The sequence below is a fragment of the Lindgomyces ingoldianus genome, assembly GCF_010093535.1.
Source record: "Lindgomyces ingoldianus strain ATCC 200398 unplaced genomic scaffold BDR25scaffold_3, whole genome shotgun sequence".
NCBI lineage: Eukaryota > Fungi > Ascomycota > Dothideomycetes > Pleosporales > Lindgomycetaceae > Lindgomyces > Lindgomyces ingoldianus.
Window position 1 is genome coordinate 1605021 of NW_022985164.1, and position 24579 is coordinate 1629599.

At 51.1% G+C, this 24579-nt stretch overlaps 7 protein-coding genes across 7 annotated transcripts; 6 read left to right on the plus strand and 1 right to left on the minus strand.

Annotated features, from left to right (window-relative positions):
• Positions 1-254: 254 nt before the first annotated feature.
• On the minus strand, positions 255-2688 carry BDR25DRAFT_391058 (uncharacterized protein; the record flags this gene model as incomplete). Its single annotated transcript, XM_033698128.1, has 12 exons — positions 2245-2688; positions 2163-2221; positions 1851-2137; positions 1556-1793; positions 1471-1530; positions 1356-1437; positions 1164-1271; positions 1030-1093; positions 896-980; positions 762-838; positions 654-713; positions 255-628 (listed from the first exon to the last, which is right to left on the minus strand). The coding sequence occupies exons 1-12, from the start codon at positions 2362-2364 to the stop codon at positions 255-257; spliced, it is 1614 nt and encodes a 537-aa protein (XP_033553425.1). The 5' UTR covers positions 2365-2688.
• BDR25DRAFT_252702 (uncharacterized protein) lies at positions 2170-6243 on the plus strand. Its single transcript, XM_033686195.1, has 5 exons — positions 2170-3562; positions 3616-3899; positions 3949-4116; positions 4172-5016; positions 5069-6243. The coding sequence occupies exons 1-5, from the start codon at positions 2401-2403 to the stop codon at positions 6057-6059; spliced, it is 3450 nt and encodes a 1149-aa protein (XP_033553426.1). The 5' UTR covers positions 2170-2400; the 3' UTR covers positions 6060-6243.
• Positions 6244-6605: 362 nt separating this feature from the next.
• Positions 6606-7858, plus strand: BDR25DRAFT_67559 (RNA-binding domain-containing protein). The gene is made up of 4 exons (XM_033698910.1): positions 6606-6740; positions 6815-6923; positions 6985-7760; positions 7808-7858. The coding sequence occupies exons 1-4, from the start codon at positions 6698-6700 to the stop codon at positions 7822-7824; spliced, it is 945 nt and encodes a 314-aa protein (XP_033553427.1). The 5' UTR covers positions 6606-6697; the 3' UTR covers positions 7825-7858.
• A 1858-nt stretch (positions 7859-9716) lies between these two features.
• BDR25DRAFT_300532 (uncharacterized protein) lies at positions 9717-11426 on the plus strand. Its single transcript, XM_033689394.1, has one exon. The coding sequence runs from the start codon at positions 9950-9952 to the stop codon at positions 11192-11194; it is 1245 nt and encodes a 414-aa protein (XP_033553428.1). The 5' UTR covers positions 9717-9949; the 3' UTR covers positions 11195-11426.
• A 153-nt stretch (positions 11427-11579) lies between these two features.
• BDR25DRAFT_339557 (uncharacterized protein) lies at positions 11580-14446 on the plus strand. Its single transcript, XM_033693403.1, has 2 exons — positions 11580-11807; positions 11862-14446. The coding sequence occupies exon 2, from the start codon at positions 11892-11894 to the stop codon at positions 14187-14189; it is 2298 nt and encodes a 765-aa protein (XP_033553429.1). The 5' UTR covers positions 11580-11807; positions 11862-11891; the 3' UTR covers positions 14190-14446.
• Positions 14447-21068: 6622 nt separating this feature from the next.
• BDR25DRAFT_277841 (DNA binding methylated-DNA--cysteine S-methyltransferase) lies at positions 21069-21556 on the plus strand (the record flags this gene model as incomplete). Its single annotated transcript, XM_033687638.1, has 2 exons — positions 21069-21348; positions 21404-21556. The coding sequence occupies exons 1-2, from the start codon at positions 21151-21153 to the stop codon at positions 21554-21556; spliced, it is 351 nt and encodes a 116-aa protein (XP_033553430.1). The 5' UTR covers positions 21069-21150.
• A 197-nt stretch (positions 21557-21753) lies between these two features.
• On the plus strand, positions 21754-24017 carry BDR25DRAFT_277843 (uncharacterized protein). The gene is made up of 3 exons (XM_033687639.1): positions 21754-21862; positions 21913-22091; positions 22342-24017. Exons 1-3 carry the CDS (start codon positions 21809-21811, stop codon positions 23762-23764), a joined length of 1656 nt encoding a protein of 551 aa, XP_033553431.1. The 5' UTR covers positions 21754-21808; the 3' UTR covers positions 23765-24017.
• Positions 24018-24579: the final 562 nt, after the last annotated feature.

The window sequence follows — 24579 nt, forward strand, 5'->3', positions numbered from 1 at the left end:
ATTGCCTTTTTATAGGGCTTCCAAGCTAAATAGTAATCGAGTCGTTGAGCTCCAATGTGTTTCGGTGGGCTATGTGTCACCACAAGAGAGAGAAATCTGAGGTAATCGCCTTCAAGGCTGCCTTCGAAGCGATAGTATGTATATCTTGCTGAGGGAGATCTCATCATTTTCGGCAATGGCAAGTTTCAGTTCGGCCTTGATTTTTCCAACGGCTTGAAGGGCTGCTGAAATGATTATGGGTGATTCATCCTTAGTCATGTCGCTGCGATGTAGGATGACGTCGTATTCGGAATAAGAGGGTAGTTTAGAATTGGGCGTGTCCGATGAGGAACTTGCCTGAAATGGTGGTGGGTGTCGCCTAGTGTTGTTCTGTTGAAAGAGATGGTAATCGGGATACGGAGTGGGAATGCTTCAAGGGTTAGATGACCATTTTCGAAGATAGTTGGTGATCTGAAAAGAATGGTTAAGATGGTGGTGCTGGACCGCGGTGGTGGATCGCGATGATGCTGGTGTGGTACAGTGAAGTTGAAAAAGAAGAAGATATGGCCGGATAGAAGCCGTCTTATACTGTGGACCAAAGGATGCCATTTCAAATCGAAGAAAATGGCTGTCAGCCAATAAGTCTTGACTCAAGACGTAATTGTGCATGTCACCGGTTCCACGGTTGAGCACATACGACACCATGCACATGTCAGAACCCCCACCCTGGGAGCCTCAAGCCATGAACCAAAAACGAGGAGCAGCCTTGACGTAATCAAGACTTGAGAAAGGGTTTTCAATTCGGATCCTCACGCGGCTGAATTGTTGGGCCTGGTGAAGACAGTTGGAAAAACTAAGACTTTAGCTCATTTCTGCGGTCTTGCTTATATAGCGCTCTAGTTAACGTGTGGTGGACAAATAATAAGAGGTGTTCTCTGAATTGAGGGTAATATGGCAATGTACGAAGGATCCCCAGGGAGCTTTAGTAGAAAGGATAAGATCTATCAAACATCTTGCGGGATTTCGGGGTAGTGCTGTGAAGATACGCACTGCAAGCTAGTTGAGTTGAGGAAGGAATTATCAATGCATGTTCAGCATCCTCAACAAGGTTGTTCTAATCCATTAACGTCTCCCCAGCACTACTGTTCCGAAATGTAACATCAGAAAATATGCTTTCGTCTCACCCTTTCAACCCAACATAAATAGATAAGATAGCCATGCCCACATCTCGAATCCGCCTCGCCCTCCTGGTAACCCTCAAAAGGCGTTTGCGGCCTCATCCCCTGCACGGACTTTCGATGCACACAGCATTCTTAGATGGCGCAAGGTTAGATAAATAGTTGTCGGTGTTAACGGATCGCGGTAGTTCGCCGAACCTTCATCCTAAAATGGCGCCTACTCGTCCGATTTTCGAATTCACTAAATAAAATGGGCTCATAGTCTTCATTCAATACATAGCTGTGTCCATTGACGACGCGGGTATTGCTTTACCGATAGATCTCGTCAAGCGCGGTGGTGAAGCGGTGCCTTGCCTGATTAACGATCGGACAGCTTTTGGGGAGATCTTCGTGGCCACGATGTTGGATCTCTGGCGAATAGAAGCTTTTGTGGTGACCAAGCCTGACGAGAGGAAAGAGGAGAGAGGAGTTGGACGATTTCGTTTAGCTCACTGGCCGGATGGCTAAAGAGGCCAAGAATATGACATGATGGAGCTACTTGATATGCCTCTTGAGCAGCTTCAGGATCAACGAAGTGGGTTTCAAGACATCTTTGAACAAGCAACGAGCACCAGACGTCTTGCTTAAAACGGTGCGCTGAGGTGGGTGTGGAGGGTCGAACTAGTGCCGAAACTGTGTCTCATTCAACGACACCTGAAGAGATCCAGAAGAACGGGCAACAAATATCAGGCTCATTTCCCATAAATAGTGAATTAAGCAAAAGACGACTGGGGTAGCGGGAAGGCTGAAAGCTAATGCAAGAAGCATACGTCTCAATCCATAATACGAAGGCAGAAGCGAGCCCGAGGTAACGCCCCACCCCACGGCTATCGCGAAAATGTGTGGATGGGTGGTGTTGCGGGCGTGAAGAACAACGCGATGCGCCGAGGCTTAAATCCGATGCCCCTGCAGCCACGCTAGCCGTCTTCGGCCGCGCCTCTCTCCCTCCTCGCCAACCTCACCTACCTCAGGTGCAGAATCGCGTCTTCATCCCATCGCCCCATGCCGCCAGCGCTCTCTCGCAGCTACCTCGCATAAACACCCTCACCTCACCGATGCTATATCCGCGATCCGCCTGCCTGGTGTGTATGCGCTCGCGGTAGCCCGCTGTCGGACAGATTGCATCAGCGTCCGGGCGCGTTGAATCCACACCACTACTATTCACCATTTGTTCACCCTCTGTCCACCCTCCACATTCTTTGACATGGCGCCAATTCCTGGGACTCCAAAGAAACGACCACGCACCTCGGGACGGCCGCCGAAACGCGCTGTCTCTGATTCAGCTCCTCCCCTCAAAAAGCGCAGATATATTCCCGGCGGACCTGGCGGTGGCGGGCGATACGTAGACGAGGACGGAATAGAAACCCCAGTTGGAGGCACCGGGCCTGGTGGATACGCATATATTGGGCCTCGCGGACGCATCGGACGGTTGAATGCCGAGAAACAGGGCATCGCAGTCCCTGCGTCCTCGCCTTCAGGACCGTACACCCGCCCACGACGTGAAAGGCCGTCTGCTGGGCCCAGGTCGAGCTCGGCCGCTGCTGTTGCTGCTGCGGTGGCCCAGAACGATGGATACAAGCCCCGCGAGGAGCGGGGTTGGGAGGAATTTCATCAGGATCTAGATCTCGACGCAGACTTTCCAGTGCTAAGCGCAGACCAGGTGGACGGCATAAGCCCAGCGGATTCGACTCCCGCGACGCCAAACAACGGCGTGACCTCGGGACAGTATACCGTCGACGGTGGGGCGTCCGCAATCCTGGATGAAGCTCTCCGCGCGCAACAAGCCACTCAGGCTGGTGATGGCGTGGATAGCGATACAGTCGCGATTGGAAGGACCAATGGAGCTTATACGACACCCGGAAAGCGACGCCCCGGCCGCCCTGCTCGGAACAAGCTTGATTCCATGCTCTCCGGTCTTGGATCCCCACCAGCACCACGCATCCAACCTCTACCGACTATGAACCCGAAAGAGAAACTAAACCTACCGAAACCGCACTGCATCGAGGTCGATCCGTTCGCAAAGTTTGAGCAGAGCGAGGGCGTTCAGATAAACTATGTCGACCGGACCATGGCAAGTCTTGGGTATCAGGAAAGCGAGATATTCATAAAGCCAGAAAAGAATCTAATTCGGCTGGCAGAGGGCTCTATCGAAGAAGACCTCGATCTGACGTTGAGAACGGCCAGCGATGGCGGGTCCAGCGCAGTTACGGTTGGACGCGTTGAATATGATATGGATGAGCAGGATGATCGGTGGCTAGAACAACTCAACGCGCAGAGAAAGGAAGAAGGTGTCGAGGCAATTAAACCTGCAATATTCGAGGTCACCATTACTCAGATCGAGAAAGAGTGGCATGCCCTGGAGAAACGTAAGTCTCGGAACTCTCACTCTCGCGAGCTGTCCAGACTAAATTGTTTGTAGGCATCCCCAAGCCAAATCCAAAACCACCGCAGACCCATCGGCCGCGATCAAGTTCAGCAGCAGCGGTCAATGGTGAAGCTGCAGGCCAAGGTGAGGAACAGGATACCAAGTGTGCCATATGCGACGATGGCGATTGCGAAAACACAAATGCCATTGTGTTCTGCGATGGGTGCGATCTTGCAGTGCATCAAGAATGTTACGGGGTGCCGTTCATACCAGAAGGGCAATGGCTCTGTCGCCGTTGTCAGCTAGTGGGGCGCGGGACCCCTGTTAGTGAGCATCCGGTAAGTCTCGTCGTCTTCCGCTATTCGTGCCCCTTGCTGACCCTCATAGGGCTGCATATTCTGTCCAAATATAGACGGGGCATTCAAACAGACCACGACGATGAAATGGGCCCACCTGCTCTGCGCATTATGGATACCAGAAGTCTCTCTTGGCAATACCACCTTCCAGGAGCCCGTGCAGGACGTGGAAAAGGTTCCAAAGACACGCTGGAAATTGGTGAGCATCTGAGTATTCTTTGAAAATGATTTAATTAGCCTAACAGTTGTTGTAGTCCTGCTACATTTGCAAACAGAAGATGGGTGCATGTATTCAATGCGGGCATAAGTCATGTTTTGAGGCCTTCCACGTTACCTGTGCTCGTAGGGCTCAGTTGTGCTTGCGCATGAAGTCATCGCATTCGCAAGGATCACTGGATGCGAGCGTGCTCAAAGCCTTTTGTGACAAGCATTCCCCTTCGGATTGGAAGAGAGAGAACGATGTGGAGGGTGCGACACGAGTTGCAAAGCAATTCTACCGATCCACCATGCGTCACGTTCGCTGGGGCGATAGTCAAGCGTATGCTCTGTCGATAGGTTCCACACAGCCAGTACCCTCTGTCGAAGGAGTTGATGATACCACCATGGATCCTGAAGTCGCTGGAAGCAATAAACGTAAGCGAGGGCCGCCTGTTAAATCGTGGCGGCTACCGTCAGGAGCACCAGTAGTTCCTCAAGCCGTCTACCATAATGTGGAGAATGCGCTTATTAAGTTTGCTGTCCGAAAACGAAAAGAGTTCGTTCAGGAAGCATGCAAATACTGGACGCTAAAACGAGAAGCCCGGCGAGGTGCCGCGCTGCTGAAGCGCCTTCAACTCCAAATGGAGGCCTTCTCCTCTATGGAAATCACTCGGCGCAACTTTGCAGGCATGGGTGCTGCAGGTAGACCGAGGCTTCAGCGCCGCATAGAATTCGCAGAGCGTCTCGAGGATGACATGGAACAGATCCGGATGCTTTGCAAGCACGTCAGAGAACGGGAGGCCGCCAAATTGAGGGACGTCAAACTTCTCAAAACGATCATCGACACTGTATACTTTCCTATTCCGCCACTTCTTTGGCCTATTCTTGAGAAGGCGTTAAAGTAAGTGTACTTGTACAACGCTTGCCTTTCAGCTATACTAACATTTGCCTAGTAACGATAGCAAAAACATTTTTACTGATGGGTTTAATACTATCCAAACGAAACTTGATGAGAAGTTCTATACATCCGTCTCAGCATTCAACGACGACATGGCGGCAGTTTTCAGCTCCGTTCTTGGCTTCGCGAAGATCTCGAATCTAGACAATGCAGAGAATGAGTTAAGTGGGGTGGCCCATAGCTCGTTAACGTCAGAACAAAAGGAGCTAAAGAAGCACACCAAGCGCATCATGAGGGCTATAGCAGGTCCGCTCGAAATCGCTCAACGAAAAGAGTCTGACTTAGCCGGGAGGCCCTACGAAAAGGACTTGCCCGACCTCGAAGCCTTGCTCAACCAGAGGTTGCGACACCAGCCGAGCACTTCCAACGGTGATGATGGAGCTGTTCGGGCTACTACGGAGAGTGATCCTGTTGGCAAAGCTGAAGATGGCATGCAGGACCAACAAAGCACAATCAATGTGATTAGAGACGAGGAGCTCGAGGGTAAGGCAAAGGAAAACGATATTCATCTCGCTCCTACGCCTGACGAGAGTTCGGGGAATCAGCATCTTAATCGGCACGACGAAGACGCTGATGAAGAAGCCATTGCTGCGCAGATTAGTCAAGATCTGTTGCCTAGCACTGACCAAGCCCATGCTGATGCGATGGAAGTCGATCAGGTTGGACACGGTCGTGGTGCAGCGCCTCTCACTCCCCCAACATCCGTGAAGGACCTGCTTGCGCCCCTTGCGAATGGTGGCATACCTTGGTACATGGAGGTATTTGATCCAGAGGGCACAACAATCCACGACGAGAGGTGGACAGGGAGAGAAGTGCTTCGAGATTTGAGTGAGGAGTTGTCAGAGTTGGACGACGACGAGCTCAACGGCCTTGCGGATGCGGAAGATTTCCAGCCGACGGATGGAACAGTACCGGAAACAATTGTTTCAGAATCACTTCAGAAGGCTGCGCGGAAACAGAAGAAACGTTGGAGGGGTTATAGATGAAGGTTTAATCTTTTTTCGGCCTCTGGGCATGCGGCTTTCCGCCATGCCCGTTCTTGTACTATGTCGGCATTTGTAAAGTATTCTGGCTCTGAATCATTGGGAGGCGCTGGTGTTTATTGCTTTTTACCTGAAGTGCAGGTGAAAGTACAGGTGCAGCTGGGTGTGGTATTGGGTTTAATGCGTGGTGTTCAATACTTAGCGTCATGCGAGACTCCCGTTGTCGTTTAGTGCTTGCACAGGTAGAATTTTCCCAGAGGATTTCCCGTCGCGAACAAGAATTTGCCCTGACAGGCTGTGATTAAAATACCGTGGACGTGGTAAATAAACTAGGGCGGTGAATGAGGCTTACCCTCCAAGGCTCCTTCACCTCTCAGCTCTCGCTTGGCTGCGCCTTCGCTTTGTTCCCTCATCAACACTTCATCTCACGCCTGCACCTTCACTCCTTACTTTATAAATAACAGACAGGTCCCCCAACCTCTCTCATCCTCTCCCCCCCCTACCCCTTCGTTCAACTTCTCACCGCGGCAGCCTCGCAGTTGCAGTCAACCCAGCGCGCGGCTTTTGTGACCAGGCTCGCGTCGACCAGTCACCGAAATTTTCCAGCCTGACAAACACTCCCAACCCACCAACTAATCAGCATGGCTTCCATAGAGTACGACGCTGAGCCCCGTGGCTATGATGGTATGTTTGCTTCTACTCTGCGACACGACTTCGCACTCCCTTCTGCAGCCTTCGCCAACTCAACTCGTGCCTAGATGAGCCTCGTGGCTACGACCGTGATCGTAGCCGATCTCCCCGTGGCGAGCGTCGTGACACTGACGATGCTCGAGCTCGCAGCGCGTCTCCCAACGGTCGCGACAGCCGGTAAGCAGTAGTTCCTAGTCAAAGGGTGAAGAGCGAAGGACCTCAGCTAACGGCGACCCAGTGGCCCACCGCCCCCTTCTCGCTCCGAAGATGACGAAGGCTCTGTCAACCCAGGCTCGAACCTCTTCGTGACCGGAATCCACCCCAGCCTGACCGAAGAAGATGTAACCCAGATGTTCGAGAAGTTCGGCGAGGTAGAGAAGTGTAACATCATGCGTGACCCTCATACCAAGGAATCGCGTGGCTTCGGCTTTGTCAAGATGGTGACCTCAGACGGAGCCGACGCAGCCAAGGATGGTCTTCAAGGTGAGGTCCACCAAGGCAGGACTCTGAGTATTGAGAAGGCTCGTCGTGCCCGTCCGCGCACCCCGACCCCGGGCAAGTATTACGGTCCCCCGAAGCGTGGTGAGTTCCCGACCCAGCCTTCCTTTGAGGCCCAGAGCTTATCCATCATCACAGAATTCCGAGGCCGTGGAGGGCGCTTTGGCGATCGCTACGAGGACCGGCGCGGAGGAGGAGGTGGCGGCTATGGTCGACGAGATGACTACGGCGGAGGCTATCGTGGCTCCCGTTATGGTGATCGCGAGGACCGTGGGTACCGCCGTGACCGAGACGACTACGGCCCGCGCGGAGTTGATCGCTATGCTTCTCGTGACGACCGCTACTCTAGTAGCCGTGGCGACAGCCGTGGTGACGACCGTCGGGGTGGAGGAGGCGGCGGATACTACGACCGGCCCCCGCCACCACCAGCAGGTGGATCAGCAGGCTACGGCGATGCTCCTCCTCCTCGCCCAGAGGCCTACAGCGGCAGCGGCGGCCGTTCATACGACGACCGTGGTGATTATTATCGAGACTACCGATAAGCCTCCCGCTGACCCTCCTAGATCCCAAGCGGTACTAGGAAACTAAAGAGTGCTCGAGTCCGGGCATCCTGAGTTGGGCATCACTCTTGAACGACTGGCTTCCCCTTCATATGTAACCTTCCCCCAATTTCTTTATCTGCGAACGGTTTAATGCGGCTTTACCTCGGAAGATGCGTCCTAAAAAAGTATATCGATCTGGCTTTTGACGGCGGAGCAGGGTGGTGTGCTTCGAGAGCATTCCCCATCCTGTAATACGGCGTCTTTTCATCACGGTCTTCGGCACTCGGTGGGGTTTCCTATGGAGAATTGCAACACTGCGGTAAAGGCTCTTAACGCCACAACTTTTGGCACCCTGGGGAGCATAATTCGGCACCAAATTGTACTACTACACATTCCCCTTGCGAGATGACCCTGGGACGTCAAAGATAATTAGTCGTCACCACGTCAACACCCTCAGCACTATCTTGATTTCACACAATGTCTTATCTGGCAAGATCGGCTCTTCAGCAGCTGCTAAATAACGACCAATCTTCCCAGCATGCCGCTCCGCTCCAGTATATCAGTAATGGGACATGCAATAAACGACCCTCGGCCTGACTCACCTGGGCTGGTCATGGAGTTTCAAGACCTCCTACACGCACTGTTTGACACCCAACCCGCCAACGCAAATTTTCAGCGGTAAGCACACAACGATCGAGCAGCAATAAAACATCACACCATGCCATGTCAACCCTCGTGACGACAGTCTCCGCAAATATGGCATATTTGCACCTCCCATGGAATATGAACACGATGGCTTTGATCGGTTAAACAAGGCTCTTACTGGAATCAGGGAGAACGTCAACAGGATGCAGATATCTGTCCTGAACTTCCTCTGCCATGTCCCACGTTCGGTGACGAGATGCAATAAGTCACATTGCGCGGTGCTGCCGAGCGCGGCTCCAACCCAACAGTGCTTGACCCGTGTGCTTTTCGAGATTCACAGCCCGGGCACAGACCAAGGTGCGTCGCCCCCTTTCTTTCGTTTCAGTGGTTTCCTACAGCAATTCGCACCTACTGTGGAACATTGGCAGGCCAGACTTTGATCAGTTCAACCTCTTGCTAGAATCGAAGAGGACATGAACAGGATGCAAATTCCTGTCCTGCATTGCCCCTGGTCGTCCCCATGCATCTTCCGCTTTGATGTCATATGACTCTCACGTGTGTTTCTTTCCATGAGGCACACTCTCAATTTGGGAAGTCATCAACCGTAGGCAGCCGCTACTAACATGCAGCTACATTGCGAAACTCTTCCTGTTGCGCTGCCGGGGGTTTACTAAGCCTGCCGACCTCTTCCTGTTGTGGTCGACATGCCCGGATGAACCCGATGCAGATATCACCACGCCCAATGCTTCTGGCGCTGTGTGACTGTATTCCTCCAAAGGCGGGGCACTGCAGACATTGAAAAATATGATTTCGTCAACATGTGCCTTCTGTATTGCCAGGGGGCGAGGCACGTTACATCGACTTCAGGGATATTCAGCCCTGTGGCGGTCTTGGCACGAAACACGGAAAGGCTTACGTACGCCGGATTTCGCATCCACTAAATAGAGGTGTTAGAGTAAAAGTGTCGCAAATTGATATACTTTGCACGATAAATATAGCATCTTCCCGTACGTTGCATCTTCGAGAATCTCTGTGCTGCGGTTGATATTGAAACATGGATGAGGTCGAAGCTTCGGTACAGCGCGAGTTGGAGTGCGAAGATTTGAATGGGTGCACATCAGAAACCCGGTCGCTCACGTCGTTGGGGCCTAGCGATAGATGGTTAGGCGTGTGTTAGGGTCACTTTCGGGATGGCCCATCCAATGACCGCACAGCCCCATGGTGAAAGGAGGCGTTGCGCAGTTGCGAAAGGAGCTGCTTCGTGTTCAAGCTGCGTACCCTCACTCACTCCACATCGGTCCTTGCACATTTGTTCGTTCCTTTTGCTTCATCATTCACTTGATATAGCCCACGGTGAGGCGCGCCAGTTTCGGGAGATTTCATTGTGCGACAGTGAGCGCAGATCTTGGGACAACAGAATGTTCGATCAGCTAACAAACGCCAAAAGCCTTGCGCGCTCTCGACGATTCATGACCTGACTCTCTCATTTCGCCATTCCTACGCGCCCGTCGCTTCACAATGTCCACGAGAAAACTTATCCCTTTCCTCGCCTTGACCGTCGTTCTCTTCGTCCTTTTCCTCTACCAGAGTACCACGGTTCGCGACACATGGCGAGGGCTGCCGCAGCATGTTGGGCTGGGAGAACACATTGGAGACGATAAACCTTCAGAGAACCAGGAGGAGTTGCCGCAGGGCCAACAAAAGGATCCAGATTATGTAAATTGGAATCCGAAACCGAACTTCACACCAGGCAGCGCGATGCCGCCGGGGCACAACTACAGTTCGGTGCTTGTTATCGCAAAGACCAAGGAGGAAGACACCACCTGGATGGACAGAGAGATTCCTGACCAAGAGAAGGCAATATACGTCGCTGATGACCCCACGGCGCCGCTCCACCCGCCTAAGAACAAGGGACACGAGGTTATGGTGTATTTATCCTGGATCATCGACAACTACGATAATCTACCGGATGTCGCTATATTCATGCACGCCCATCAGTTAACATGGCATAACGACGACATCTTGGATAACAACGCCGCGATACTGGTCAAGAGCCTCAGTCGGCAGCGAGTGTGGAGGGAAGGCTTCATGAACATGCGGTGCAGTTGGTATCCTGGATGTCCAGATTGGATGCATCCCGGTGAAACCGAGGAGAATGCATACAAGCAAGAGGAAGTCCTTTTGGCTAAATCATGGAGTGAGCTTTTCCCGCTCGACCCCGTCCCGGCCGTCCTGGCGCAACCGTGCTGTGCGCAGTTCGCCCTCTCCCGAGAACGCATCCAAGCAAAGCCGCACTCGCAATATGTTTGGTACCGCGAGTGGCTGTTCTCGACCAAGCTACCAGACTACCTCTCGGGCCGCATCTGGGAGTATGTTTGGCAGTTTGTCTTCACGGGCAACAACGTCTTCTGTCCCGAGGAACACATATGTTTCTGCGATGGCTTCGGCATGTGCTTCGGAGGCAAGCAGGAGTACGACGACTTTACTAAAGTGAAGAACGAGCTGCATGATCGCGAGAATGATTTGCGGGAGTGGGAGGACAAGAAGAAGGCAATCGAGGAGGCAAAGGAGGAGGGGAGGTTTGAAGAGGCAAATCAGTTGGAGGTACCCGAACCCGGGAAGGACCAGGAGTTCAAGAAGGAAATCGAGCGAATTCGGCCGATTGTTGACAAACTCAAGAATGAAGCGCGAGAGCGAGGAAAGGACCCGAAGAACCGGGCGAAGGAGACGGGGAGGGAGTGGCATGATGGAGACGATTTCTGAAAAGTAGTTTTGGGGAAAAGAAAGCATCTTTGACGTATATCTGTAGTGGTACAATCTGGCGTAGAAGGCATCTGCATTTTGGGGGGCGCATAGGTTTTGGAAGGCGAGTGGGCATTTCAAGCCCTTTTTCGCTGTATGTCCAGTACGTGTTGGTTGGGAACGGTTTTAGATGTCCGCTGGATAATTGATATGGCCTTCAATCTACTGGAAAGCCGAGATATCCAACGAATGATTATCAACGATCTACTTTAATGGCCAAGTGAAGATTGAGAGTTCGGCTTCAACTAGCCGGCTAACCAACGGCTTATTCAGCCCTCGAGAAGTGAATTCAGAACACCAATCACATGTCGGTTGGGGTGCAAACAACGCAAACCTCTGCCATCAATCAGCAGTCTGGCTGTTGCTCTTTGCTTGCAAGCAATTATCAGAGAGCAATCAGCAGCCCTTTACTAGGTATTTGCTGGCTCAAAATTTCCAACTTCAAACAGCATGTCACATTCAAAAGCAGCCTATTTCTATCACTATCTCGACCTTTCCGCACTGTTCGACATCTCTCACCATCTGCGCGTTCCTTGACGTTTGATCTGGACTCTTGGGGGGGCCTTATCAATTGGTCTGCTCTTCGCTGCATGCTTTGATCTAGAAACTTACATTTGTTCACTAACAGTCGTCGCGGACGCTCGCTGTTTGAGCCAACATGGCAACAAACGCACCATACTATCAGCTTCGCGGCCAGTTCACCACAGACGCAAACGCGCAATTCGGAACCGATGACGATGACTACGGGCTCTCCTCTTCTCTCACCCCGCACAATGCCTCCCTCTACTCCGACGCCCAGAATACCGAGAATCAGTCTGCTACACTAGAGGAGAATCACAATCTTGTTGAGTTGCTGGAAGCCGCGACTACGGCTGCCGAACAAGCTGCTGAGGCCATGAATGTCGAGCGTGGAGATATGGACGCGGCTACTCAGAGGAGAGGCAAGAGGAAAAGGGACACCAGGCCTCCTGCTGAAGAGGTGGGCAGCGTTGCTGCCGCGCATACGCAAGAAGACGGCCCGTCGAGAAACAAGCGCGCTAGAGTGCATGTGCCAACAGATCCTCAACTCCGCTCTGAGCAAGACAACATGGCGTCGTCGGATGAGGCTCTCCTGAGCGACGCTCGTGCTGCCGGTGTCCACTCCGCTGCTGCTCTCTTCAGGCGGACATCGAACCAGACTCCCAAGAAGTACACCCGCCCTCCCATGTCAAAGCTGTTCATGTCGCTCCAGCTCTCTCCCGAGAGCTTCCTACACCTTCAAGCGCGGGCGAAAGCGTACATGCTTGATCCCGCGTGTCCCGAGCGGCAGAACTGCGTGGGCAACCGTGGCAAAGGGGATATAGATATGGTGAAGCTGCGACTCTTCAGCTGTGTCCGCGACTTTCTGAAGGACGGTGTTGGCGAGCAGTTCTTTGGCGAGAATGTGGAGAAGCCAGCCGAGACAGATGCCATTGAGGCCGCCAGAGCACTGGGGCAGGAAAGGCTCCCTTCGGAGGGGAAGCTGGTCTGGCCAAGAGACGGAAACAAGATCATCAGCCTCGTCACGCCGCTTCTCCGACGCATGGTTACGAACGAGCGGCAAAGGATGTATGCCATCGAAACGAGGAAAGGAGGTGTGAAGAAAAAGGAAGGCAGTGTCGATTCCACGCCTTCACAAACTTACAAAAGCGACTTCAACGTCGAGGGCATCAGCAACCATGGAGATCACATTATACGGGGAACCTGCGACACTGGGAGTCCCAACGATCTAGACATGGATCTGCAATCGACATCCACTTTCCAACTGCCCATCATTCAGCAACCATCAATGGAGAGTCAAGAGCACATCGGGGAGGTAGATTATTCGAAAGGAGCGCATCAGCGACCCGCTCCTTCCTCAGCCCGTAACTTGGAGCAATTTCAGACCATCCTTGACCCAACTCTGAACCACTCTATCGCCCAGACACAGGCTCAAGTCCGGCATTCCCATCCGCTATCTCCAACCACATCACTACCAAACCATCATTCCTCAAACCCTGACCAGCCAAATCACCAATCGTTGTCCATGTCTCCCATTCTAGTGGGCGCTATACAACCTAAAGGGGTGCCGTCTTCCTCTTCCGACGATGCGGCCATCGAGTTTGAGGGTATCCAGAAGCGCCCGCTGCCTACTGAGAATGAATGGCACCTCTTCAGTGTCAATACCTACCTGACAACAAAAAGCGGCGTTAAGCTTGAACCGCAGAGGAAATACACTGGGAATATGCGAGCCTATAGTTACAATCAGCTATCATCACACGTCGAGACACTGGTTCGTCGAGCAGTAGCAATCCACCCACGACTAAGCCCTACGATAGGCATAGGTATGGGCTCCGAGGAACTGCGCAATCTTGCTGTCGCCGCAAGCAACATCCAAAATAGTGAAGGCGGATCTGAGGGAGCTAAAGCCATCGTAGAAAACCGCTTCGACTCTGTCGCTGAACCTCTGAAGACTCCAACAGCAACGGATAAAAAGCCCCTAGATGCTTCTCTACGGGCAAACAACAAGCATATCGTTCCTCTCTACTACCCCACCTCATCGTCTGTCAATTCCCCCGAGGTCCTGAACAACACGGCTGACAAAAACATTGCTTCCTCGCTCGCCCAAACCATCAACTACCCGCTCGCACAGTCCCCACCTCTCCGCTCTTCCAGCAGCGATCCACAAGCCTCAGACTCCTCGACTCGCGCACTACCTCCTTCTCGAGGACACAGCCCTCTCCCACCACCCAAGTCACACCTCAAATCTCCTTCCGCCGAGCTCCCCAGGGAGTCACCGTTGCCGAACTACAAAGTCCAGGTGCTCACCGCGCAAGGTTTGACGACCGTAGAAAATGCGGATGGGTGGGAGTACGCGAAGCAGGACATTGGGATCTCGGCTTGGGCGGAGGGTGTTGTTAGGGTGGTTGTGGCAATTGAAGACAATGAGGGACAGTAGGGTGGATGTCGTGGTATACGGGTGTGGTTTCTATACTGCTATTTTACGCCGTCTTTGAGGATACTTTGCTGTTTTACTCTTTATATGGGAGTCTTTCATTTCATTTCATTGTCTCTGTTGATGATGGTTTAGAAGTTCATGTTCTTCCATTTAGCTCTGTACTTGCATTTACTCGGCTTTGGCATGTAGAAGGATGGGAATGGATGCATACAGGCATAGTTAGAGCATGTTCGCGCCTATCTTAGAACATCAACAAGGAATTTATGCATGCGTGTACCTCTTGCTATTCAGAATTAGCCTTACCATGTTCTGTGCTAGGTGTCGACATTTGGTGCTTATTAGCTTAGAAGGGGTGGTTTTGGAATCTTGCATCTTGTCATACATAGTATTGATATCTTTTGATAGGCATAATAGAAGCATTTCGTTTTACGATACTCGCTTTGTATGTGTTTTTACTCGCTTCATAACTGGAGCACGTTGTCGCATACCACAAGCCATTAGGGAGAGTTAATCTACTCCAGCTCCGATAGATAGTCGGGGGTATGAAGAGGATTTCAATTTGCGTCCTTGATCAAGGCCTCATCACTCTCTTATACGTGTAAGTATGCAGTACCATGACAATAATGACAATATCTCTTCCGCGCACTCTCAAGTCTGCAAACAAACGCACCATAAGGTGGTTCATCATCGACATCAGACTTCACAGCACCAGGAAAGGAGGGCGAGATGAGTGAGAGGACATAGGGTCTTCAACAGTATAAACTACAAACCATTACCAGGCAATACACCCCCTTCCTCTGCTGAACAACAACGAGCGGCACGAAAGCACATAACCAGTACGACAAAAATCCACCAATACTGCATCCCCATAATAACCCCTACACTCCACTAAACACCATAACACCAATACCAAACCTGATTTTTTGGGCCACACTTCTTCCACTCATGATCACGGACAATCAATCCTGACCCTCAGCCTCCTGGCGCTCATGCACCGGCTGGTGGCTGCCGGCACGATTCCTCTGCATCTCCTTCATCTTCTCCTCGCCAATCTTCCGCAGAATGTCCGACAGCATCTTGACCTCTTTGTCAGCATCATCGTTCGGGTTTCCCGGCTGTGGGATAACGGCATCATAGTCGTCCTCGTTCATGGGATCCCAACCGTCCTGATCGTCCCTGGCGACAAGCGGCCTCTTAACAAAATCCTCCGTCTCGACATCGCAGTTGCGGTCACGAAGACAGCCGCCAAAATCGCGGAGCACGTGTTTGAGCTTGCGCGTTGGAGTTGCCGTTGCGGTCTCACTAATCTTCAGCTCCGAGTCCGGGGATCTCTCGCTAGCGTGGGGATGATTCTGCTGCTTGCTCTTCTCGGTGTAGGCTGTCAGGATGCCTTGGCGGATCTCGTTGAGGATGTTATGTTCCCAGATGTCTCCGTCAGTGCTCTCACCTGAGGTCTCGATGTCTCGGGCGCCAACCGTTTCGCGAGGCAATATTGGGGGCTCCGTGATGGCATTGCGTTTCAGAATCTTAGATATTTGCTTCCAGCCGCCTGAGTCCATATCCTTAGCGTCGTTGGTCCTTTGCATGCGCCCGGAAAGCTTCGGTTTCGGTACCGAGGACGTGACAGGTACTTGCTGAGGAAGCCCGAACCACGCGTGAACGTTGTTCTTGACCTTCTCCTCGAAAGCTTCGAGGACGTCTTTGTGCACCTCTTCCAAAACATCGTGCTCCCAAACATCGGTACTGGTCTCCTCACTAGATTTGTGGCCTTCATCCTCTGTGTCAACAGCGTCGTCGCGAGGAGATTTCCCAGTCCTCAGTTTATAACCAGAGACACGGTGATGCTTCTTCTCCTTAGTCGGTTTGTTGTATTCACGCATTATCTTTTGGAGATAGCGAGTAAAGTTGACTAAGATCTCCTCCTTCTCTTTATCACTAAGCTTGGAGATCAATTTGTCATCTTGTTCAGTCTCAGGGTTGCTCTCTCCATCCTCGAGATTAGAAGTATGGTTGGTGTGTGTAGAAGAATAAACCTTGTCCATAATAGCCATAGCATTCTCTTCGAGGATTTGGCTCTGACGTCGGCGTTGAAGTGCACGTCCACTCCAGCCGTAATGAGGATCGAAATAAGCATCGATGACATGCTTGAGGGTCTCGGCTCCTTTCAAAGCAACCTTCGTTTTCAAGGAATTCGGCTGGTTGCTGAGACCATTTGGTGAGAAGTATTCGTCGAGGATACGTTTCATCGTGTCTGCGGCCTCCCATGCAATCTTCTCCTTCCGTTCTTGGGTAATCGCTTCAGATTCTGAGCTCGACGCCTCATCATTGGGGATACTAGGAGCGACAGCAGACGGGGTGGCTTTGGGAGATGGAGAAGGTTCATACCAACTTGGAGGCACAAGAGCGGCACTTCGTTTCGAGCGGACCGGGCTGCCTTGACGCTTCAGAACTCTCACGTCGCCACTGGTTTCTGTAGTGGTATCGTCTGTAGAGGTACCGTTCGTAGAGGTATTGTCCGTAGAGGTATCGTCCGTAGTGGTATTGTTCGTGAAGAGGATGTTCAAGATATCCCACAAATTGTCATCGTCCCTCCTCCCCAGCGCTGCATATTCGTCGCTATCGTCGTCGAGATCAAGAGGGGCGATATTGTTATAGTCCTTGAGCAGGCTGGTAAACTTGTTCTCGTACGCATCCAGGCCAAGCTCCTTCAGATGTTGTTTCATGAAACCGAAAATCCACAGCTTCCGTTCCTCCTTGCTCATCTTCGGCCAGAACTTGCCAACCTGCTTCAGATCGTCCCTAACGTGCTCGTCGTGCTTCTCTATAACAATCGTTCGATCCTTGTCTCCTTCCCTGCCCTCCCAAGTGGAATCCCACCATTCCTCTGGGTCCAGACTCGACGAGTACTGTTGTACAAGATAGGCCAAAGTTTGTTTCTTGTCAAAAACATCCATTTCTGACCACGCCTTCCCAATTGACTTGAAATACTTCTCGTCCTCGCTCGTCGACCAGCTGTCTGTATGCGGAGGCTTGACGACTTTCCGTTGCGAGAGAGGTCCTCTCGGCTTTTGTAACGGCGCCGACCGCCTGGTGCGGCTGTGGGTTTTTGCTTGCTTCAATTCCTTCAGGCACATTTTCATGGCACCCTTCGTCATTTTTTTGATCTGAGAATCGCCCAGAGAAGGATATTGAGAGTGCAGGCCGTCTCTCAAGGAGTCCCAATCGTCCTTAGAGAAGTGTTCCAGCATGTGGATGGCTTTGTCGATACCCTCATTTGAGGTTGGGATATGACATAGCTGTTCGGTTGAACCCCTTGCCCAGCTGGATCCTTCCTGTGATGGGATGGGATATCCGTACGTATCCAAAATGAGTGGGACATAAACTCGAGTCCACAGCTCCATGTCACCTAGGGGGAAATCCCTCGGAAATACTTTCTTGAAATTCTTCATTTGCTTCTTGATCCAGTTTTTGACGTCGTGGCTGTTGGGGTTTTTGAGGTACTTGGACCTCAATTCTTCCCAGTCAGACTCGCCCATTGTCTCTACGTCAGAACCAATCCTTCGTTTGTCCTCCTGGTGCGGTGGTATCGCTCTCCGAGCAAATGACTTTGACTGGAGCGGAGAATTGAGGGGGTGGCCATTGAGTCGTAAGAACACGGGAATATAACGGCGGATTCCCTCCTTTACCTCAGCCTTCGACAAGCCCTTGCCGATATCTTGCCTGCTGAACCACTTCTCCACATCGCGGTCGTTCGGGTTCTTTTGTAATGCTTTCTTCAAATCTTCCAAGTCATGGTCGTCGTCTATGTGCTCATTGCCCGAGAAATGGCCTCGTTCCACATGCGACTGGGGGGATTTTGGAGTTAATGTCGGCTTCGACTTGGCCTTTAGATCGGGGACTGCATATTCAGCATTAAGTGGAGGGTAACTTCCTGTCTGGATGCATTCTCCGTAGTGTATGAGCGGTGATTTCCACTGGTATACTCGATCCGACCATTGGTCCCAATATGCTGGGGGAGCTCCATAAGAAGGCATCTTAAATGCGTGACCCATTAAGTCCTTCACTTCCCGGCCTTGTGCTTCGGATTCGGTGAACTCCTTTTTCATCTCCAAATCCATCGAGAGCCGGCAGGAAATGTCCGCGGGAGCCGCAGCAGGCCCATACCACTCATCGGCAACGAAGTTTATCAATTCCTGGATTCGTTCGAAAGCGATTACTCTGCGTTGCGCTGGTGTAGAATCCTTCCATGCCAGTCGGACACGGTCAGATTTGGATATGATTTGTGGGTCATCCGAGTACGGTTGCATTTGACGGAGAACAGTTTCGTAGTCTGCAACACAACTGGCTGGTAGTTTGGGCTCGAGAACATCCCATTCGCGATTACCCATCGGATAGGGTTTGAATTTTTTCGAATTCCGTTTCGCTAGCGGCGAGGTGGTCAATTTTGGGCCTGATAAAGCATCCCGTACGTCTCCGTCAAGATCCTTGAGAAATTCGTCGACCAGGTCGGTCTCGTGCAAATCGTTCATGTTCCTAGTTTCCCTCCAAATAGTCGCAATTGCGTCTCTTGCATCTGAATCGACGCTTTCCGGAATCTCTTTGGATTTTGTGAAGAGCATCGCGAAGGTTGTGGTCAGCTTCTTGAGGAATCGCGCTCGATCATAGTGACCCATACTCTCCCACCGAGCCCATCGTTTTTTCATCGTCTCATGGACTTCCCCTTTGTCTAGAAGCGGCCAGATTGTCTTGATTGTCTTCTTGAGCAATGCGTTGTAGCCTTCGTCCAGTCGGTCAGGGGTGCGTCGGGTGAGGTCATATTTTTTGAAGGAGTCCCAGCTATCCGCACGGCCCTTAAGATAGTGTGTAGAGCCATCCTCCGTGTCGGTCGTGATAGTGGTCAAAGGGTTCGCGGTTCCCCGTCGGCCTGGCGATTGAGAATCATCGATCGACGAAGCTGGATCTCCGTTAGTGGTGCTAAGACCATCATAGACGTTGGATTTGCGCGTACCTTGGACTGAGGGTTCATTGAGATCAGTATGCTCAATAGCGAGGTTGTGCTGTCTAAAGCTTTTGACTGGAGATCGATAGTCCACGTCGTATAGGATGTACATCTTGTTGTCTTGGGTCGTTTTGTAGAACTTGTATCGCATATCCAGATCAAAAGGGACTTTAGAATCGCCGGTGCCGTTGGTGGGATGGATCACGTTGTAGCCTTTCTTTTTTATTTCTTCGACGAAGTATGTCAACGAATCGTTTTGATAGGCATCTTCGACATACTTCCACTTCGTGGTGTGGACATTGGCTGGGTCGAGCGTCTGCCAAGGAAAATGAGTTCCTGCCGAGCTAGGGTGCGATTTTGCTCCAGAAGTAGGACGGGCCTTTGATGCAGGATGCTTGGAAGCCCCGGAAGCGCTATTCTCGTGATCTTCAGTATCATTCTCCTGAGGTTCCTTGGTTTGAACATTATCAAGAAGCCGATCGTGGCGAGCTAATGTCTGTGCCTCATCTTCAGGAAGCACTCGGAGGAGGGTTCGAGACTGGAAGAGCTCTTGACCATCACTGGAGAGAGCCCACAAATGCAGAGCATATCCTTCGTCCTGAGGGGGAAAAGCTGCCAAAGAGAAGCTGAATTCAGAGCCAGTAGTGTTGAACAAAAGCATGCTCCAGTCCACGACTTGTTCACTGGTGGCTTCATTTGTGATGGAAATGGGCATATCGCCATGTGCGTCGTATTGCTTCCAGAAGTCGTCAGGCATCTCTTCTCCCCTGTCGTAGGAGAAAGGGATGTCAACAATAACGGAAGCGTTCTCGTCCTTGGGGGTATAGAAGCTCATGCGGGTGTAGAAATCGACGTCGACCAGAATCGGCTGGGCGCCGGGGCTGTTTTCGGTTCCATCGGGACTAATATACTTCTGTGAGCGATTATCAAGCTTTAGAATGGTGGCGTAACATACATCTTATCATTAGGGCTCCTCTCAGCCAGGGCTGCTTGTGAAACAGCCAGGCCGACGAGGACAGTCAGACCTAAAGGTGACTTCATACCGTAGGTACGGGGAGGCCCCCAGAGAGCCCAAGTGGTGTCAAAGAATCACCTAGAAGGGGATGGAAATGAATGACTCTGTTGTTTTCGAGCCTTGTGCCTGGGAGGCAGAGCGAAGTCTGGAGTGAAGTGGAGTGATGGTGTGAAGAGAAGAGAGAAGAGAGGAGGAGAGAAGAGAAGAAAGAAGTTGACCACAAACAGGCTGTGCAAACATAATGAAGTTGCACTTGCTGTGTGTTGATTTGTTTTAGTAATATCAAAGGTAGTTACCGCACCGACGAGGAAGTGGCTAGTAGCAGAGTCAGTGTAAGGAAAGGGAACTGCAGCCACACGGAAACGACGAGAGGAAGGAATCTGAGATTCGGAAAGAGCGTTTCAAAGTGCGCGGAACAATATAACGAATGCCTTGACCACAGCAATAACGGATATCATATGGAACACAATCTGAAGCACCCAGCTCTGGCTCAGAGATTAAGCACATACATAGCGAGCCCAAGGCGCCTTTAGATCTACAACTATGCCTTTAAATTTGTTTAGAATAGTAAGCGAGGTGAATGTATTCGGCAAGCTTGCATTCATTCACGTCCCTAATTAAGGAAAGACAGTTGTTGAAAATTACTGATGCGAACTTCGAGAAGCCTAACAGAGAAAGGTATAGGCCCTACCATGGCAATTGTCGAAGCAAGGCCGGGAAAACCGGCGAAGAAGCGAGACAAATCGATACTGCGAAGGACTGAGTCACAATGCTGGAGAGAAGTTGATGCGCACAGACCAATCGCGAGCTGTGAAAGGTCAATTTGAAAGCAAGCCTCAAGGACGGTGGCTACAGCCCGTGATTTCGCGTTATCAATCATAAACGCTTTCTCTGCCTCCTTGCCGTCGTGTTTCTTTTTCCATCCTATATCACAATCAGCTGTCCAAATGGCGAAGCAAGTCAAAGTCACCGAATACCAGACGCGTGTCTACACGCTCTTGCAACAGATCCCCAAAGGCAAAATCACCTCGTATGCAGCTATGGCGAGAGCATTGAACTCATCACCCCGCGCGATCGGCGGAGCTCTGCGGTCAAATCCTTTTGCGCCCGAAGTGCCATGCCATCGATGCATTGCAAGCACAGGTGTAAGTTTGTATCTGTTGGGTTCTCACAAACTTGAAAATGTTGACAACGGTCCAGTTTGTTGGCGGATTCAAGGGAGATTGGGAAAAAGTCCCCAGCGGTCAGAATCAGGACGAGAAACTCAAGCTACTCGCCCAAGAGGGTGTCAGGTTTGACTCAAAGGGGATGTTGGTGGACAAGTCGTGTTGGTGGGACGATTTCAAAGTGTGAAGGGCGAAGAAGCGAGGCAGGCGGGGACTACACAAGGCTGAGAAATAAAAACTTACAGACACTGATACGCCCATGCGGTACCGTGATGTTCGTGAATATGTATGGTTGAAGATGGAAAGTGATGGACGTAGACGCTTAATGAGAAATCTGAGAGACCCATCTGATGGATCCTTACTCATAACATGACAATCGTCACCTGAACAAGCCCACCAATTTTCTTCCACCACCCCATTAACAACACCGCTTCACACAATGCCCCCCAAGAGGAAGGATTTCTTGAAACTGAACCCAAAAGCGAAAGCGAAGGTACTTTCTCTATTCTCGAGACACTGAGTTTCTACTACTGACGAGACCAGGCTCAAGAACCGCAGTCCGAGAATGACTTCCTTGAGGCGGCGGACGAATTCGAACAAGCAGCCGGAAAATGGAGAGCTGGGGACGCTGCAAAGGCCACACGATTCTACAATCGAGCCATCGATATGTATAACGTTGGACTTCGGCGGTATCCAAGTTCCTTCGATCTATCATATAACAAGTAAGTTTGAGTCTCGTCTTTCACGCACCCGTACTTCCCACTTTCTCGACAAAACACGCATGCCGCACTGCGTCTTTCCAGGGGCATGGAGAATTGTAGGGATGATTTTTGACATAAATTTGCATCGTATAGACTTTCTACCTAAGTTTAACAAGAGGTTTACCGGATAGCGTCTGCCTTGGTTATGTTCTACGTACATTTATAGATAATTCCCCTGCCCTGTTCCTTTCAAGGCGCTGACAATCTATAGAGCTAATCTAGAGTACAAAATGAGCGAGGATGAGAGAATCGCCGCCTTACTCGGCAACAAAGTCGATCTTCTTGAAGAGACATTGCGATCTCATCGGACCGCCATCGCATTGAACCCGGACAATACTGATGTCCTGTTTAATACCGGCCAAGTCCTTACCTCCCTGGCGGAAGCCCTCCTTGAAAGTAGAACCCAAGAGATAATGAAAGCATCTGCAATAACCCTCCTAGAGGAAGCCATAAATGTGTTCGCCAAATGCCTCGCAAGCCAGCAACATGAATACGAGGAGATTCAAATTGAGATCGCTAGGGCGCAAGCATCGCAAGAGCCTCAAGATAGCCTTGATACACCAGGACATATTGTTGATGAAACTACAAAACAAGAGTCTATGGAAATGTCGTCCACCTCGAGCGACGGGCCAGGAGAATGGGCTACGGTCGTTGAGCCAGTCACGCCAGAGGCAATCCTTGAGACTTGTATTGCTTATTTGGAAACCTTAAGCATTCTTATCGGCCTTTATGGTCCCTCAGAATTGGCACACATAGAGCAGCGGGCGCAGACAGGATTAGAGACAGCCAACATCAAGATCCCGGCTCTAATTGGCCTCCTTCAGATCTCTCCCAAGACTATAGAGGAGCCCGTGCCAGGGCCTACCTTATCAATCGCATCTCAATCCGCAGTAGAAGAACCCAAGTCCTCCCCAAAGGATGACGCAAGTCTTGCCGCAGCAAAATTTCGGGCCAACGTCGCTGAGGTATCATACCGCACTGGTCAGACCACAATCATTCAATATGCCGGGCAAATCGAGCAGATTTTTGCCCCGTTGATTGAGCCCCTGCATAGCAACACTGGGCTTGATCCGGGGCTCGTGAATTCGCTCTCCGTCTACGCAGACACGCTGATGGATCTTGCCTCTGCCATTTCTGACAGCTCCCAACACTCCGATGAATCCTCTACACACCTCGCAGACTACGATTCCCAATGGGCGGCTCTGACACAAGCCCAGACTATCCTGACGCAAATCTCCAGTGGAACGGCTACATCATCCCTTTCCCCGTCACGGCTAGCGGACATCTTCCTCGCTCGTGGCGATGCCGACCTTTTTCGGTTCCGAATATCCCTTCTTGACATTGCGAAGCCAGCATGGGCGAAAAGCAAAATGGTACTAGTTTCCAATGCAGGAGTGTACTATCGTGGTGCGAGAATGTACGCGGAGAAAGCGGATGATCTCAAAGTCCATAAGGCAGCTGATGCTAAGGCGACTATAGCCGAGTTACTTAAAGAGGCGGCGAATGGATCAAACATGAGAAAATTGGATTGGAAAAGTAGAGGCGAAGAGGTGGTACGAATGCTTGAGCAGATGATTGAGGAGGGCATTGTAGGAAAGGAGAACGCAGAGGGAGTCATGAGATATATAGAATAAGGCGTCCATGAGCACAAGCAACTCTAGCTGAAGAAGAGCGTAGTAACCTTCGATTACCTTCTCCTAGGTAAAAATGCGATGAAAATCCACCCTCTCCTAAAGTTTACCATCCCCTATGGTCCGATAGTTTTCATGTTAATTTCTCCGGTTCCTTGCCGTTATTTTGGTTCGGGTTTATAGATTTCTTCTCGGGTAGATTTTTCGCAGTGAATTAGAATACGGAAAACCTATAGATGATGTGGGCAGATCGTGGGCTTATTTTCCCATTTCAGGAAGTTCAGATTGTAGTTCTGGCTTTTGAATCTTTGATCATGAGTTTTGTGTGTTGCTTCTTCTGGGACTATCACTAGTCTCCTTTGAATGGCTCCTTTTCTTCATCAAAGCAAGGGGAGGACCACGCTTGGCTTTCTTCTTGGAGAGATTGCAGCCAAGTGAGAAGATGTCCGCCGCGCAGCTACTTGGGAGATCGACGCGACCCCGGGCGCGAAGTATATCGAAGTGCCATGCTCAGTGGGGCTAGCCGAGAGGATTGAAAAGTCGGTAGCGGTACCAAAATCGGTAAGCCGCTCCTTCTTTCGAGGAAGTAGTATGTTTGAAGGCTTAAGATCCTTGTGCTTTTTTCTTTGGTTGTGTAGATACTCGACAGCAGAAATTATATGTTTTCTTTTTGAGTAGATGTGCACTAGTCCCGTGATCTGAAAACTGTTGTAGGAGTCGACAGGCTGAAATCGGATAGTCGCTCCCACTGTGCATATTCTAGAGATCTCTTAAGTCGAGGGGTATCATCGTCTTCGAAGAAAGTTACTAACTCGCAA

Excerpts from the sequence above, each read along its gene's own strand:
- BDR25DRAFT_252702 (XM_033686195.1), top strand. The coding sequence starts at position 2,401 with ATGGCGCCAATTCCTGGGACTCCAAAGAAACGACCACGCACCTCGGGA. Across the intron at positions 3,563-3,615 it reads GTGGCATGCCCTGGAGAAAC|GCATCCCCAAGCCAAATCCA; the intron begins GTAAGTCTCGGA and ends AATTGTTTGTAG. Across the intron at positions 5,017-5,068 it reads ATTCTTGAGAAGGCGTTAAA|TAACGATAGCAAAAACATTT; the intron begins GTAAGTGTACTT and ends ACATTTGCCTAG.
- BDR25DRAFT_67559 (XM_033698910.1), top strand. The coding sequence starts at position 6,698 with ATGGCTTCCATAGAGTACGACGCTGAGCCCCGTGGCTATGATG. Across the intron at positions 6,741-6,814 it reads TGAGCCCCGTGGCTATGATG|ATGAGCCTCGTGGCTACGAC; the intron begins GTATGTTTGCTT and ends ACTCGTGCCTAG. Across the intron at positions 6,924-6,984 it reads CCCAACGGTCGCGACAGCCG|TGGCCCACCGCCCCCTTCTC; the intron begins GTAAGCAGTAGT and ends ACGGCGACCCAG.
- BDR25DRAFT_300532 (XM_033689394.1), top strand. The coding sequence starts at position 9,950 with ATGTCCACGAGAAAACTTATCCCTTTCCTCGCCTTGACCGTCGTTCTC.
- BDR25DRAFT_339557 (XM_033693403.1), top strand. The coding sequence starts at position 11,892 with ATGGCAACAAACGCACCATACTATCAGCTTCGCGGCCAGTTCACCACA.
- BDR25DRAFT_277843 (XM_033687639.1), top strand. The coding sequence starts at position 21,809 with ATGCCCCCCAAGAGGAAGGATTTCTTGAAACTGAACCCAAAAGCGAAA. Across the intron at positions 21,863-21,912 it reads ACCCAAAAGCGAAAGCGAAG|GCTCAAGAACCGCAGTCCGA; the intron begins GTACTTTCTCTA and ends TGACGAGACCAG. Across the intron at positions 22,092-22,341 it reads TTCGATCTATCATATAACAA|AGCTAATCTAGAGTACAAAA; the intron begins GTAAGTTTGAGT and ends GACAATCTATAG.